This window comes from Ursus americanus, chromosome 2, assembly GCF_024610735.1.
Source record: "Ursus americanus isolate L20-20 chromosome 2, mUrsAme1.1.p, whole genome shotgun sequence".
Lineage (NCBI taxonomy): Eukaryota > Metazoa > Chordata > Mammalia > Carnivora > Ursidae > Ursus > Ursus americanus.
In genome coordinates, this window is record NC_142128.1 from 88,728,018 (window position 1) to 88,744,262 (window position 16,245).

Below are 16,245 nucleotides of genomic sequence, written 5' to 3' on the forward strand. Positions count from 1 at the left end.
AACATTTGGGAGTTTCTGCGTAAATCCTCCCACCATGGTGGATTCCAGATTACCAGTGGTTTAACTACTGGCTCACACCGTTCATGAATGTTCTTAAATCAGCTCTTGGAAGCCCAGGACAAAGTAACTCCAGCATACCACCGTAATCCTGACTGAGGTTCCAGTTAGCTTTGTGGTCTTGGATAAATCACTTCCCTTCTCAGGATTTTAGTTTTATCATCAACAAGATGAAGTCACTAAAATAATCTCAAGGTCCCTTCCGGAGTTCACATTCCAGTAATGTAGCTAGCTGGTGTTCAGTGCAGGACTAGCATCATGTCATAAGCCAAAAGAGTTACATCAGATTTTCAGGAATATTATTGTGATATACTGGAACATATAATTTGATACCTGGGTCTGTGTCATAATCAGCCCTCTTCTGATTACAGCTGCTAATGTGTGTGTCCTTCTCTAGGACTTCTTCTCAGGAGGATTAAAAATGGCAGTACAGCCAATGGCTTACCAGTGGGGGTAAGAAACCATTACTGCGGTCTGAGAATTCTACACCCAGCTGCCGGGCCCTAGGAGTCAGCTGAGGGTCTGAGACAAAATCTTATAGTTGACGTACGTTACCTTCTCTGACCGTGAGACCCACCCAAGCTGGTCTTCCCTGGGCTAGTCGCAACATGAGAGGTTAACTTGCTCCTGCTTTTTGAAGTCAAGGACTGCGTCTTTCATAGTTATGTGTCTCAAGTCCTGGCACATAATAGGCCCTCGGTAAGTGTTTGCTGAAAGAAAGAATAAGTGATTTGGGCCTTTTTAGAGCGAATTCTGAATTCTATTTATTTCCCCCCCCCCGGCTTTATTGAGTTATAATTGAACTATAACATTATGCAAGCTTAAGGTGTCTAACACGATGATTTGCTGAATTTTAAAGCAGTGATTCAAAAGTGGGCATAAGCTTCTCTATGTTTGCCTGAAGAAATGTGTTTTTTAAATGCAAACAATGATTTTCTTTTTGTAATAGAAAACTTCTCAGTGCCTGCAGTTCAATATCAGGCATTAAATTTGCCTTCCATCTGCTGCCACAACCAGAACCCAGCAGAGAAAAACATGAATGAGAAAACCCCAAACCAGACAAACCAGGTGCCTGCTACGGACCAGTGAGGGCTCTGTCTGCCCCACCAGTGCAATGAGCTCACCTTTTTTGAAAGGAAAAGGATCCTACTTATTTATAGAGCATACGTATTTCTATATCATGTGCCACTTTCCAACATCTAATCCTCATGACTCTCAGAGGCTAAGTATTGTTATTCCTCTTTTATTTTATGTTTTTAAAAGATCGTATTTATTTATTTGAGAGAGAGAGAGGGAGAGAAAGCGATCATGGGGAGCAGGGGCAGGGGGAGAGGGAGAAGCAGACTGTCAGCTGAGCAGGGAGCCTGATATTGAAGCTCGATCCCAGAACCCTGAGACCAAGACCTGAGCCAAGGCAAACATTTAACTGACACCAGGCGCCCCTCTTATTGGTCTTTGAGAGGAGGAAACTGAGACTCAGAGGCTGTGCGTTAGAGCCAGCAGTGGCAGAGCCCTGAGCCCACACCCCGGAGGTGTTACGCTTCTCCCCAGGGCCAGGCTGCCTCGGGCTTTCTGCATTTCCTCTCTCTGCTGTCTCTATTCTTTGTTTGCTCTGGGATTTGGATGCAAGCGACAGGGGCTCAGCCCATGACCAGGCAAATAGAAGCACCAGCCTCCCTCGGGTTCTGAGCAAATGCGCGCCGTGAGGCCTGTCCCCGACTGAGGTAGTGGGGCTGGACTTCGCCCCAGTGAATCAGCTCCATGGAGGGTGTGCCGTTGCAACAGGCACCTGACGGGCTGGAGAGCTGAAGGCCAGGTGAGAGCTGGTAGATGTGGCAGCTGGACTTTGACATTCCCCAAGAGGAGAGAGACACGCTTGGGCCTGGAGAGTGCTGAAGGAAGCGGCGCTGGAGGAAGGGGGGAAGCCACGGAGCAGGTGTGTGGGGACGCTGGCTCCCTTGCTCTCTTTCTCTCTGCGGTGCTGTCCTGTCGGATTAGGAAAGGCAGTTCCGCCCTTGCTGGGGCCACCGAGGGTCACTTACGTGAATGCGAAAATGTGGCCTGTCCTTCTAGATGTGATACCTCCAGTTTGAGAATCTTGGGTGCTTTTCCTTTGGGGTCCTTCATGATAGCCTGAGGTCTAACCTATGGGAGCCGATATGTCAGCAACCGAATGATGTGATTTCAGCCAAGAGATCGGATATCGTGCCTTTGCGACCGAAGAAGGGCAGTCTAGTGAAAATATCTGGGGACAGGGCAAAAGAGGCTTTCTTCTTGTTGAGCTTACTTGTGTCCAAATGGTATTAGGTTCCATGGGCCTTCAGGAAAGACCCATGTGCCCTTTCACTGTGTTGGGGCATTTGGCTTTTGCTGGGATTTTCTGGGAAAGGCTTGCATTGCGCCTGGCTGTTTTCAAGGGAGGGGGCTGACACAGGAAGGAAGGTGTGAGTTTTTCTGAGCTGTAACCATTCTTGAGGTGGAAGGCACTTCTGTGCCTTGCTCTTCTCGTATGTTCTGCTTACAGCTCTTGGCTCATAGCTGTGGACCCTGGCTCCATGGTATTCAAGCACAGTGATATCTCGATTTCAACATATACCCTTTGACCTTTTGTTCTCATACAATTTTTTATGTGAGGCTGGGAGTTTCAGGAGTGGGAGCAAGTTAACTGTATTTGATTAGAATCTTTCAACCTAAAACAGTTCCCAAGAGAGAAAAAACATGGGGTCTGACTGAGCTAATATATCCTCCTGACGTAAGAGAATCCCCGTCACCAGTAAGGGCTGATGTGCTTTCCTTTTGGAGGCTGTGGAGGCAGGTGCCCCTCTGTGATACAGGGTAGAGGAACTTGGAAGACCATATGTCTTCAGAGCTATTTCTCATGTTGAAAAATAAGTGGGGAAAATTTAATTTGATGCCGGGAGACTTCCAGATTTAAAAATTTCCAGCCAGGAAGATTACGGAGACATGGCTGCCTAGTTGGTCACGAGAGCAATCCCAAACTTGAGTCCCTTGGAGGAAGGGTGGCCGTGGCCGCATTATAGAGCCTCCTTCTTCTAAGAGGTTAAGGATTCAGAAAAGATGTCTCTTGAGGCCAATGTAAGCTTCTTTTTGTTTAGGAAATGTCTCCATCCATTCATACTGCCCTAATCTGATCTCTGATGACATCAACTACTGTTAAAATGAACAACTACCATATACCAGGCAGTGTGTTGGGCACTTTCCAGAAGTTATCAGTGACTCTGACAGTAACCTTGCAAAGCTAGTCCTTATGGTCCCCATTCTATTTCTCAAGGAAATTGAGGCTTGAAAAAATTAACTAGCTACTAAGTGGCAGACTTAGGATTTAAACTCTGGCTTAGCTCTTAGCCCACCTATTTCTCTGATAGCAGAGGGCCTCCACAGTAACTGTTGAAGGAATAATTGCTGGTGGGATAAATGAACACACACGTATTTAATTGGGATACTTTGATAGTGTTTTGGAGCTTTATCTCTGCCTGTTCTCTGCCTCCCTTGCCTCCCACATCTATTGTTGCTCCAAATACGCTTTTTAATTTTTAATGCAACATCAACATAATTGTCTAGCCTGTTATTTATTTCATGTATCCGCTTGACAATTTCCCCCCCGGATATCTCTATATCAGTGTCTATGTGTTTTGTTTTAGATAAAAGATTTTGAGGACCGTAGGTGCTTTTTTTCACAAAACCTCATCAACCATCATGTTTGGAAAGAAGCCTAAAATGGTGATTTTTTTTGTCATCTGCAGGAAGAGAAAATACACAACTGACTAAAAACACGAGAGAAATTCTGAGGGTCGGGGATGGAATTTTGGGCTCCCCAGTGGCCACCTCAGCCACGGGGGAGGCCCACGGCACCAGCAAAGGGTCCAGACCGAGGGCTTCGGAGAGATGGGATTCATCGGCCCGTTCCTCACTCTTGGCACAATGGAGAGAGGTACCATCACTGGCAAGAAACCCATGGGAGCCCCCCGTCACAGCAGGACCCCAGGACAGACCACCAGCAGCCCCGTTATGCGTCCAGGCCTGGGGAAAGGCATCAGCCCGTGCCCGGGGTTGGCTATTATGAAGGTGGTTATCCCAGCCAGTTGTATTCAAGGTATGGTTCTAGAGCTTGGAATTCACCCAGCTCCTAAGTGCTTCTGATTGGATTGTTCCTTTCCTTCTTCCTTTTCTTTCTATTCCTGCTCTTTTTCTTCTATTTCCTTCTCTACCCTATTACACTGACTTCGCTAAACACTTTCCTCTCCCAAACTGAAGTTAGGTGACTGAGAATAGTATTTCCCTCCTCTTTGTCCCCTGTGGGTCTTCTTAAAGAGACCATGACTGTTGGGGGGGCAGAGGGTAGAAAGAATGGTGGATTCAAGACAGCAGATGAGCCCCTCTTACTCTGGGACTGCAAAAGGTAATATTTGTAGATTATGGAAAAGTTTGTCCTAGAAATTCCTATGTTGTGAGTGTTGACACCACCAGCACCAAGGGACCCAGTGTCTAGAACAGAACTTAGGGTGTGATAGACACACAGAACTAATATGTTTTGGATCAATACATGCGAACACTTTAGAAAATGAAATTAACCTCAGAGAAAGGTCTCAGCCTCCAAGTTCAGAATGAAGAGGGCTCAGTGAGATAATTCTAGGAGAATCTGGAATTCCTATTCCCGAATTCTAATTGATAGCAGAGGATTTAGTATTTTATGAAATTTGGAAGCCGTCTATGTTCCACTTTGGCTTTTCCAGGTGGGGTGATATTCACCTGCCTACAGATTTAGGGTTGAAATTATGACAGTTATTGTAAAGCATTTGTTCCTATGAAATACTAAAGAATTATTAATTGATAGAGACTAACAACATGACATTCCTTTCCACAATCTTTTTGTATTGTTGAATTCTCAAAGGAAGGGATGTTAAGGACAGAGACAATAAAGACAACCAAGATTTAAGAGAGTCCAACGTGACTTCTTCATCTCATTTCCCTCTGTACGTAATATGCATGGGAATTACAATGGCGTATTGGGTACCTACACGGTCATCTCAGGAAGGGTTATCTAAAATAATATCAGGGCAGAGCAGGGCGCCTGGGTGGCTCAGTCAGTTGAGCACCTGACTCTGGATTTGGTTCAGGTCATGATCTCGGTGTTGTGAGATCAAGTCCCGCATCGGGCTCTGTGCTCAGGGCAGAGTCTGCTTCTCCATCTCCCTCTGCTCTTCCCCCTGCTCACTCTCTTGCTGTCTCTCTCAAATAAATAAATAAATAAACAAATAAATAAATAAATAAATAAATAAATAAATAAAATCTTCAGAAAAATCAGGGCAGGGTTTTCTAAGATAACACCTTGTATTGTTGAATGTATTTGTGAAGTAGGAGGAATCACGGGGAAGGAGAATGGGACACTTGGCTATGGTTTTGCTATAAAAATCCCAGCCTTGTTCTGAAACAAAGGCCCTACTCCTGCTCTGACTCTGGATCTTCTGTTTATAGGATCTAGAATTAACTGTGGTTTTAAAGCAAGTTCTAGAGTGAGGTCACAGTTTTGTCCTGTGATGTTGTCAAGTCCTCCACTGGTTTCTCTCTTTACCACACTCGTCCTTGACCGGCTGGCCTTCTTTGCGGTATTTTAGGCCAGGCATGGAGGATCCGTACCGGAGCTATCATTCTTCAACCCTAAGGGAAGATTATGCTTATGGAAATTATTACTACCATGGACACCCGCAGCAGCTACAGGAAGAAAGAGGTATGGAATAATCTCCAAGGAGCCTTTCAGATAGCGCCGCTGATCGGGTAGACAGGACCTGCTCAGAGCCTCACCTTGGCCATCGCGCTCGGCCGAGGTAGAGCCCCTGTCCTCATCTACTTTCTTGGCCAGATGAGGCCACAGCAGGTCACAGCACAGACACTACTGCTAGACATCTTGAGGAGAAGAGACAGAAAGGAGTCACTTCTTTGTGCGTATTGGTGATAGTACTGAACCTACCATTATGTTACCAGGATTATGGATAGCTCGCACTTTGCCCACATTTCTTCTTCTACTCCTCCTTATAGCCAAGATTATACTCTCTGACCAAGTAACAGTGAAGTCAGTTCTTCCATAATTCCTCAGTTGCATATAACACCTAGTGCTCATTACATCACATGCCCTCCTTAATGCCCATCGCCCAATTGCCCCAGCCCCCACCCCCCCCCCTCTGAAACCCTCAGTTTGTTTCCCAGAGTCAAGAGTCTCTCATGGTTTGTCTCCCTCTCTGATTTCTTCCCATTCAGTTTTCCCTCTCTGTCCCTATGATCCTCTGCACTATTTCTTATGTTCCACATATAAGTGAAATCATATGATAATTGTCTTTCTTTGCTTGACTTATTTCACTTAGCATAATCTCCTCTAGTCCCGTCCATGTTGATGCAGATGGTGGGTAATCATCCCTTCTGACGGCTGAGTAATATTCCCTTGTATGTATGAACCGCATCTTCTTTATCCATTCATCTGTCAATGGACATCTTGGCTCCTTCCACAGTTTGGCTGTTGTGGACAATGCTGCTATGAACATTGGGGTGCAGGTGCCCCTTCATTTCACTACATCTGTATCTTTGGGGCACATACCCAGTACTGCAATTGCTGGGTCATAGGGTAGCTCTATTTTTAACTAGTGAAATCCGTTCTTAACAATGAAGTCATCCAGGGTGCGGCAGGGCTGTGATCAGTCTGACCATCATCGACCTTGAGGGTGGCAGATATGCACCAACAGGAATTTATACCCATCGCCAATAGTAAGGTTCTAGGGATGTGCTATCGGCAGCTTCTGACCTGCCAGCCAAGGGAAATCTGTCCTGAAAACACATACACACGACCCCGATGCTTATGCAGTTGTATTGAGCCATGCCAATTGGTTCAGGGAGGACTGAGAGGCGTCCTGTTGACCTCCATCTCGCGTCTCAGTTTTATCCAATTTGGCAAATGCATTTTCATACCTACGGTGCTCCAGTAACTCAGCCCCACAGCTCGCGGCTGTCTTCCTGAAATTTCAGGAGCAGGAAGTGACCTGTCTTCATTTTGTTTTCTCTGAGGGTGCAGTGCCAAGGCGAGAGAGCCCTTATATCTGGCAGGAAGATCACCGAGATCAGAAGTACCTCAGTGAGCAGCGTCACGACAACCAGAAGAGTCCGTAAGTGTGAAAGGAGAGGCCAGCTCCACGTGGTGCGGCCAAACTCAGACTATGTTAGGCAAGTGTCATGGCATCTGGGGCTTGTCTCTATCTCCAGAACCCTGTCTGCTTCTGTTCTGGCCACCGGGGCGTGGAGTAGCCCAGGGTGGCCCAGGCCACTTTTAATGGAGTCTTAACTTTGACAGGCGGCTCCCAAACGTGGGGTCCTCTGAGTCCTGGCAAGGTTACCTGAGGTCCATTCTACAGGAGGGCCTTCATTCTATGTTGGCCTCGGAGCAGAGGTGGCCTTGCCGAAGTTTTCATAATTGGGTCCTGGCTGAGGGACCCACTCCTGCGCCCCGAGAATGGGAGGTCCCCTGGGGTAAGGTGAGCAGAAAAGAGCCTTTTGCCCAGCACCTGCCCCCGTGCGCTTAGGCCTGGTGCCTTTGCCTTGTCTGACCAGCTGGCCAACCCAGCTGCTCTGATTTAAGTCCGTCAGGATGTCTGGCTGCAGGAAACAACCCTTCTCCATGGGGCCTAGGGTGACTTCTAGTGACCACACTGTGGAACCCAGGAGCTCCTGTTTCTCTCGTATTAATTGATCGGGGGAGCAAAGCGAGGTCAATGCTTTTCCCTGTGGCACTCATGCCAGCCTGACGCGGCCCACGCTTCGCAGCCCACCAGCCTCCGTGGAGAGCAGCCCAGTTTTGCTGGCTTACCCAGGACCCCCCTCACCTGCTGCTGTCATTTTGCTGCAGATCCAGGAGTCAGAACGCTTATAAAGACAGCGCTGCTTCGAACACTGGACAGGAGAGGCCTGGGGACCTAGTTCCGGACACTCTGCTACCCGGAGCCCAGAAGAATAAGGTAATCTAAAGTGACGTGGGGCCGTGGGCTGTGGCAGTCACAACCGACGCTGAAGCAGTGGCACGGCGGGGCTCTTGGGATGCGGGGTGTCCAGCGGCCAGCAGTCTGAGGGGTCCCAGTCTCCCCTCTCTGCAGAGCCTCCGCTCAGACCTCCACCTTTTCCTGCTTCCCTGTTCCAATCTTTCAGGTCTGGGGCTCCAATCTGGCCCTTTTGCATTTTTGTCAAAATGGCTGGATCAGGAAGTGTCACCCAAGTCACTCTGAGGTGCAGGGCAAGAGGAGAGGCTGTCACCAGTGCCCCAGGGGACGGGCAATTTGGTTTAGCCGGGAAGGGGGTTGTTGCTAGAATCTTTTAATTCAGGTCTGAAAAGCAGAGCTTGAAACCTCTCTTGACTCTCCCAACTCTCTCTTCTGAAATCTCACTGGGTACACCAGCGGGGCCACAAAATGGAGTTCTTAAATTTTTTAAAATAAACTTTCAATTTTAGAATAATTTTAGATTTATGGGAAAGTGGCAAAGATACTGCAGAGACAAGCTCTTGATTTCTGACAGTCTTATATTAATTTTGTTTCCATGATGCGATCTGTCTGCCCTTTTTTTTTTTTTTTGAAGATTTTATTTATTTATTTGAGACAGAGAGGGCAAGCAAGAGAGAGAGAGCACGAGCAGGGGGAGGGGCATTGTGACCTGAGCTGAAGGCAGATGCTTAACCAGGCTGAGCCACTCAGGTGCCCTGAGATCTGTCTGTTTTTTGAGAACACTTTCTTCTGTCTACCTAATGCTGAACGGGACAGGGCATACACTATGCAATCTATGCCCACAAGAACAGCAGCCACACACAAGAACAGCCCTTTACAGTGTGCAAAGGGCTTTCTCATGTATTGTATTATCTTCCTGGGATGTAAGTTCCATGGATTTCTCGTACACCTGTATCCCCAGGGAAGGCACAGTGCCTGGAGCATAGCAGGTGCTCATTCAATCGTTGGTGAATGAATGCATGAGGAAATACTCGAACTTTATAGGGCAGATATTATATTATAGATGAGGGAGTTGAGCTCAGACAGCCTAAGTCATTGTCTCAGGTCACAGCAGGTGTTGACAAAGCAGGGATTTGAAGATTTACTTATTTTATTTTTAAGCCATCTCTACACCCACTGTGAGGCTCAAACTCACAACCCCAAGATCGAAAGTCACATGCTCTACCAACCGAGCCAGCCAGGTGCCCCGACAAAGCTGGGATTTGAATTCAGGTCCCCTGGCCTCAGGGCCTACACCCTTTCCGATAGGCCATCGTTCATTTTTTCACAAACACCTGTCGATTAAATGAGCATTTCTTTTCCTTGCGATACATCCACATTCAATGTATTTATTTGAAAGTTTCGATTTTGTGGCTTTGAAGGAACACGTGGGAGGGCCATCTCTCTGAAAGTGCTTCTGATTCTTCCCATGTGTTTTCATTATCTGTAACTTGCAGCCGCCACTGGCCGCCGAGTCCAACCTTCTCCAGCAGCACGAGTCCGGTCTCAGCTCCAGCGCCTACGAGCTGAGCCAGTACATAGGCGATGCCTCCGAGATGTACGGGCCCAGGGCCCCCGCAGCTTGGAGTCCAGTTCCGGCCGGTGGGTACCGAAGTGATCTGAGGAATTGCTGAAGTCTGGTGAGGAGAGGGCTGGGTGGCCACCTCTTGGAAAGTCCCCGTTCCTCTGTCGTTCCAAGAGTGGATCACTGCCTGCCTCGTCTACCCCTGGCCCTCTCTGAGGTGGAGATGCCATCTTGGCTCCATTTCTCACCTTTTCTCTTGTCCTGGAGATGGCATCAGGGCTGAGTCTCGGAAGGGAACACTGCTTCTAGCCGTCAGGGTCAGGCTGGGAGAGGAGGCACCCAGAGATACTTTGATGTAGCAGGTGAAGAAAGTGGAGACCAGAGCCAGTTTGGTAAAGCAAAGGCAGGCCACGAAGCACAATTGTTCTGTTTGGATGGAGGAGACGGGTCATGAGTACTGGGGCCACGAGAGCCAGAGTCCCCAGCCTCTGGCCGTCTTGGGCAGTCTGGGCCTGGTGCTTTCCCATTTGGACCAAACCACCGAATCCCCACCTTATATTCTGACATATTCTGAGAGGCTTAATTCTGACTTGGAGCATACGCTTCTTCTAATTACACCACCTGCCCAGAGACTTATCTTGGCTCTGGTGGGATTTGGATAGAAACGTGTCTGCGGTGTTCTTCTGTGGCAAAGACAAGCAGTCGCAGGGATGCTAACGGGGGGCATCTGTGTCTGTTGGTCAGAGGATGTCTCGGCTGCTGGTCCCAAGGAGCCCATGAAGTTCTACATCCCTCATGTGCCTGTGAGTTTTGGGCCAGGAGGCCAGCTGGTGTGTGTGGGTCCCAGCTCTCCCAGGGATGGACAAACGGCTCTCGTGGAACTGCACAGCATGGAGGTAAACAAGATTCTGCGTCCCAGGAAGCTGGCACACTGCTTTCCATTTCCCTTTGCCTGAGCCCGGGCATCTCCGGGAATGGGGGGCTCGTAGGGGGACGGGGCCATGCACTCCATGGTTTGGGGCATGTCTTGGGAAGGAAAGGGTAGGGATCTTCTCTCAAAGAAGTGATGCTAGATTTATGTTTCTCCTGAAATGCCATTGGCTCCCTTTCAGCACCTGGAGAACTACTTTTGTCCTCGTGTGTCCTCCCCAAGACGCTGAGCCACATCCCAGGACCGCAGCCGTGGGTTCTGATATTGGGCTTGACTGACCAGGGCCTTGGGTGGACATGGTATTGCACGCCAAATCTGATTTTTCGTTCCAGGTTATTCTTAATTACTCCGAGGAACAAGAAGAGCTGAGGACTTTCTCAGGACCCCTGATCAGGTAGATTATCTTAAGAGCTGCCAAGGGAGGGCTTTTGAACCTACGAAATCTGCCTGCCCAGATCAGCATTTGGGGGATTTATTCTTGGCTTCGTTGAAACAAAATGTCTATCCCCCATGGAGCAGAATATTCTGTGCAACAAGATAGAGACAAATGTGGCCTGAGCCATTTTGACAAGCAATTTGATAGTTGAAGGGCAGAGAGAAAAATTAAGATTAAAAATCTGAAAACAATTTTGCAGGAGCTATATGGTAGGAGGTTTTAGCATTCTGAGTACTTAATCGGTACTGGTAGAAAAGTAGAGCACAGCCTGGGAAATCATAGACAAGTGGTTCAGAGTGGGAAAAAAATTCTTGCGTTTTTCTGGAGAGAGAAATAGCACGGTGAAAGTGGAGTTCCAGGACAGTGTGCAAGACTGCCCTCTGCAGGATTGAGCTAGAACTGCTTTTAAATTCCTAGTCCTGTTCTTTTTTTTTTTTTTTTTTCTTTTTCTTTTTTTTTTTTTTTAATTTTTATTTTTATTAATAATGATTTTTTATTATATTATGTTAGTCACCATACAGTACATCCCCGGTTTTCGATGTAAGGCTCGATGATTCATTAGTTGTGTATAACACCCAGTGCACCATGCAATATGTGCCCTCCTTACTACCCATCACCGGTCTATCCCATTCCCCCACCCCCCTCCCCTCTGTAGCCCTCAGTTCCTAGTCCTGTTCTGATAAATATTCAGGACCCTCTGCTGTGGAGTCCTGGCTGGAGTCAGAGGACCGGCGTCCTTGGCCCCTGCATCCTACTAAGGAGAGGTCCCATGGCGGACAGGTCAGTCAGTCCTCTCTGAGTTTTAGTTTGCTGTTAAGGAAATGACGTAACACCACTGTGTCTGCTTTAAGTGTAGGGAAGCACTGTGTATGTCATCACTACTGTATAAACTTATTCTTATCCTGAAGCTTTTACCTCCAAGAAAAGCCCACAGTATTTTTTTTAAAATAATATATTTATTGTTTGAGAGAGAGAGAGAGAGCAAGAGAGAAAGCACAGCCGGGTTGGGGTGGGGAAAGAGGCAGAGAGAGAAGCAGTCTGTCCATTGAGCAGGTAGCCCTATGTGGGGATTGATCCCAGGACCCTGGGATCATGACATGAACTGAAGGCAGACGCTTAACCGACTGAGCCACCCAGGCGCCCCAAGCCCATAGTATTTTGACAGTTCCTTCAATAAGAGTATTGAATCTATTTCTTACACGCAGGTATACAGATGTGGGGTAGAGTGCCGAGCTGGGAGTGAGGACACTGGGGGGCCGGTTCCAATTTGATTGATTTTATTGAATGACCGCCACCAAACAATATTACCCATTTATTGATTACTTAGTATATGCTACAAAATTTCCTAATTCCTTTTATTTGGAGGTAGTTTTTTTTTTCTTCTCATTATCCCTATTTTAGGGGAGAAAAGCAGAGGTTCAGACGGTATAAGAACCTCGTATAAGCTGAGAAGTGGCAGGCTGGATTTAAACCCAGGGTAGTCTGACTCCAAAGCCTGTGCTCTTGCCTGCTATCCTGTGCAGTCCCTGGGCCTCAGTTTCTACATCTGTAAAATAGAAAGGGGATACAAGAGAATCTCTGTGGTCCCTTCCTGTTCTACAAAGAAACTACAGACTGGGTAGCCCAGCCCTGGGTTATTAGGCTTCTCTCTCAGCCTCCCCCCCCGCCCCGCTAGTATCCTCAGAATGCAGAAGGAGCCCACGTTCCTGTGCAGAGAAAGCGTCTGCTGCTCACTTTTCGCTCCCTGAAATCTCTCCGTAGGGAAGACGTACACAAGGTGGATATCATGACATTTTGCCAGCAGAAAGCAGCTCAGAGCCTAAAATCTGAGACGCAGAGGAGCAGAGACTCAGCTCTACTGTGGCAATTGTTGGTTCTCCTTTGTCGGCAGAACGGGGTAAAGTATTATCGTTCTGACGGGTGGGCAGGTGCAGCTGGATTGAAATTGAAGTCTTTCTGGGATAGAGAAGATTCGGCTTATGGCATGATTGTAAAAGATAATGTGAAAGAAGAACGAATGGCCCTCAGAGAAAAAATGGCTCAGATGGCAACCCCGTTTGCTAATGATAATCTTTTCCCTGCCCTTCTCTACTGGCCTGGGGTTATCTTACAGTCCTTGGGTTACTGTACCAACCACATAATACCCCTGTAAGAGGGTGCATATTTCTGGTTATCTCCATGGCTCCCGACAGGCAGAAAATACCTGAGAGTGTATGAGAGGGAAGCTGAAGTTTGAAATACAACAATCCAGGGAAGGACGGTCTTGTGTTTGCAAGTCCGCCTCCTCATGGAGAGGGCAGGTGCTCTGGTGCTGGGGCTATGGGCACAAGGACGAGAGGATTCTTCCTCAGGATGACCATCCTTGCCTTGCAGTCCATGGTGGGGTCCGACATCGCGGAGCTGCTGATGCAAGACTGCAGGAAACTGGAGAAGTACAAGAGGCAGCCGCCTGTGGCCAACCTCATCAACCTGACCAATGAGGACTGGCCGGTGCTGAGCTCAGGGACCCCGAACCTGCTCACTGGGGAGATTCCCCCCAGTGTGGAGACACCTGCACAGATCGTAGAGAAATTCACTAAACTGCTCTACTACGGAAGGAAGAAGGCAAGTGTGGCCCCTGCATGCTTGTTTTTAAAAAGTAACCCCGCCCCCGCCCCCAGTCATATGAATAATATATATTCATTTTAGAGTGCTTAAGATGTTCAGAAAGGTACAAAGAAAAGAAATCATATAGTCTTGCCATTTAAAGATATAATCTGTTGGAGTGCCTGGGTGGCTCAGTTGGTTAAACATCTGACTTCAGCTCAGGTCATGATCTCAGGGTCCTGGGATCGAGCCCCGCATTGGGCTCCACACTCAGCCAGGAGTCTGTTTGTCCCTCTGCGCCTCCTCCCAGTCGTGTTCTCTCTGTCTCTCAAATAAATAAATAAAATCTTAAAAAAAATAACATCTGTTAACATCTTGATATATTTACTTCTAGCATTTTTCGATGCATATATATTAAAAATTAAATTACATATACAATTATTTCTATTTTTTCACTTAAGATTATATGGTGTAATGTCCCAGGGCATTAAAATGTACCGTTTAAAAAATGGACAATGTTCCACTGTATGAATGTATAATATTTTATTTATCTAATTCACTGTTTTTGAATATATAGGCTATCTACAATGTGGCCACCCATTATAAATTACACAATTTGAACATCTTGTTATAAAAATCTTTGGTTCATCTTCTTATTTTTATAGGATAGATTCCTAGAATGGAACTATGGGTTAAAGTATATGCACTTTTTTTTTTCTTATTTTTATTTATTTATTTATTTTTAAAGATTTTATTTATTTATTTGACAGAGAGAGAGACAGCCAGCGAGAGAGGGAACACAAGCAGGGGGAGTGGGAGAGGAAGAAACAGGCTCCCATCAGAGCATGGAGCCCAATGGGCCGAAAGCAGACACTTAACGACTGAGCCACCCAGATGCCCCTGAAGTATTTGCACTTTTAAAACATTCTTCACATATACACTAAATTAGTTTCCAGAAAGTTTGTTTGCAAATGTTATCCCCACCAGCTCTAACACTTGCCTACTAATATTGAATATTTTAATTCGATAGATGAAGTGATATCTTATTTATTTTATTTTTATTATTTATTTATTTTAAAGATTTTATTTATTTATTTGACAGAGAGAGAGACAGCCAGCGAGAGAGGGGACACAAGTAGGGGGAGTGGGAGAGGAAGAAGCAGGCTTCCCGCTGAGCGGGGAGCCCGATGCAGGGCTTGATCCCAGGTCCCTGGGATCACACCCTGAACCAAAGGCAGATGCCTAACAACTGAGTCACCCAAGCACCCCAATATCTTGTTTATTTTTTGATATGCAAATTAGACAATTTTGATCTTTACATTATTTATTCAAAAACTTTAATTGAGGTGTATTTGACAAAATTGTAGGATATTTAAAGCGTACAATGTGATGAATTGATATACAGATATCACAAATTCATTGTGAAAGGATCCTCCCCATGGAGTTTAATAATAACATTCATCACCTCACATACTTACCTATTTTTTTATGCCTCGTTGATTTTGAAGTTGAACTCACATTTTACAGAAGTCTGTTTGTTTCTTAAAGATTTATTTATTTATTTATTTATTTATTTATTTATTTATTTATTTATCAGAGAGAGAAAGAGAGAGAGGGGGAGAGGCAGCACGAATAGGGGGAGCAGCAGGCAGAGGCAGAAGCAGGTTCCCTGCTGAGCAGGGAGCGTAGTGCTGGACTCGACTCCAGGACCCTGGGATCATGACCTGAGCCAAAGATTGACGCTTAAATGACTGAGCCGCCCAGGCGCCCCTCACATTTTACAAAAGTCTTAAAGGAAATGTAAATATTGGTATATAATCATATATCAGTATGGTTCAAAACTCAAAAGATAAAGGGGATATAGTGGGGAAAATGATGCCCCCACCCTTTCGGTCACTGAATTGCTGTCTCTGAAATATCCAGAGATATTTTCTGCATATATAATTATTTTCTCCTTTTTATATAGCTTACTATTTACCGTTTCTTTTCTTTTCTTTCTTTCTTTCTTTCTTTCTTTCTTTTTTTTTTTTTTTTAAAGATTTTATTTATTTATTTGACAGTGAGAGACAACCAGCGAGAGAGGGAACACAAACAGGGGGAGTGGGAGAGGAAGAAGCAGGCTCATAGCAGAGGAGCCTGATGTGGGGCTCGATCCCAGAACACCAGGATCACGCCCTGAGCCGAAGGCAGACGCTTAACCGCTGTGCCACCCAGGCGCCCCTCTTTCTTTCTTTCTTTCTTTCTTTCTTTCTTTCTTTCTTTCTTTCTTTCTTTCTTTCTTTCTTTCTTTCTTTCTTTCTTCCTTCCTTCCTTCCTTCCTTCTTCCTTCCTTCCTTCCTTCCTTCCTTCCTTCCTTCCTTCCTTCCTTCCTTCCTTCCTTCCTTTCTTTCTTTCTTTCTTTCTTTCTTTCTTTCTTTCTTTCTTTCTTTCTTTCTTTCTTTCTTTCTAGATTTTAAAGTAATCTCTACACCCAATGTGGGGCTTGAACTCACGGCCCCAAGATCAAGAGTTGCGTGCTCTACAGCCAGGCACCCTCTCTATACCATTTCTTCACCTTTTCTTCATTTAACAAAATACCTTAGAAAACACTCTATATTGGGATTGACAATTGTTTTCTGTAAAAGGACAGACAGTAAATATATATATGTATATCCACATACATAAAATGGTATTG

General features: G+C 46.1%; 1 protein-coding gene across 1 annotated transcript in view; it reads left to right on the plus strand.

Moving 5' to 3' along the window:
* Positions 1-391: 391 nt before the first annotated feature.
* The window catches only part of SEC16B (SEC16 homolog B, endoplasmic reticulum export factor), a 28,474-nt gene continuing 12,620 nt past the window's right edge, over positions 392-16,245 (plus strand). The window contains 11 exon segments of the mRNA XM_087858641.1: positions 392-756; positions 1,007-1,993; positions 3,822-4,171; positions 5,694-5,806; positions 7,139-7,229; positions 7,967-8,075; positions 9,551-9,695; positions 10,363-10,514; positions 10,882-10,943; positions 12,747-12,882; positions 13,359-13,593. Of these exon segments, the coding sequence (XP_087714767.1) occupies positions 3,876-4,171; positions 5,694-5,806; positions 7,139-7,229; positions 7,967-8,075; positions 9,551-9,695; positions 10,363-10,514; positions 10,882-10,943; positions 12,747-12,882; positions 13,359-13,593 (1,339 nt within the window). The 5' untranslated portion in view covers positions 392-756; positions 1,007-1,993; positions 3,822-3,875.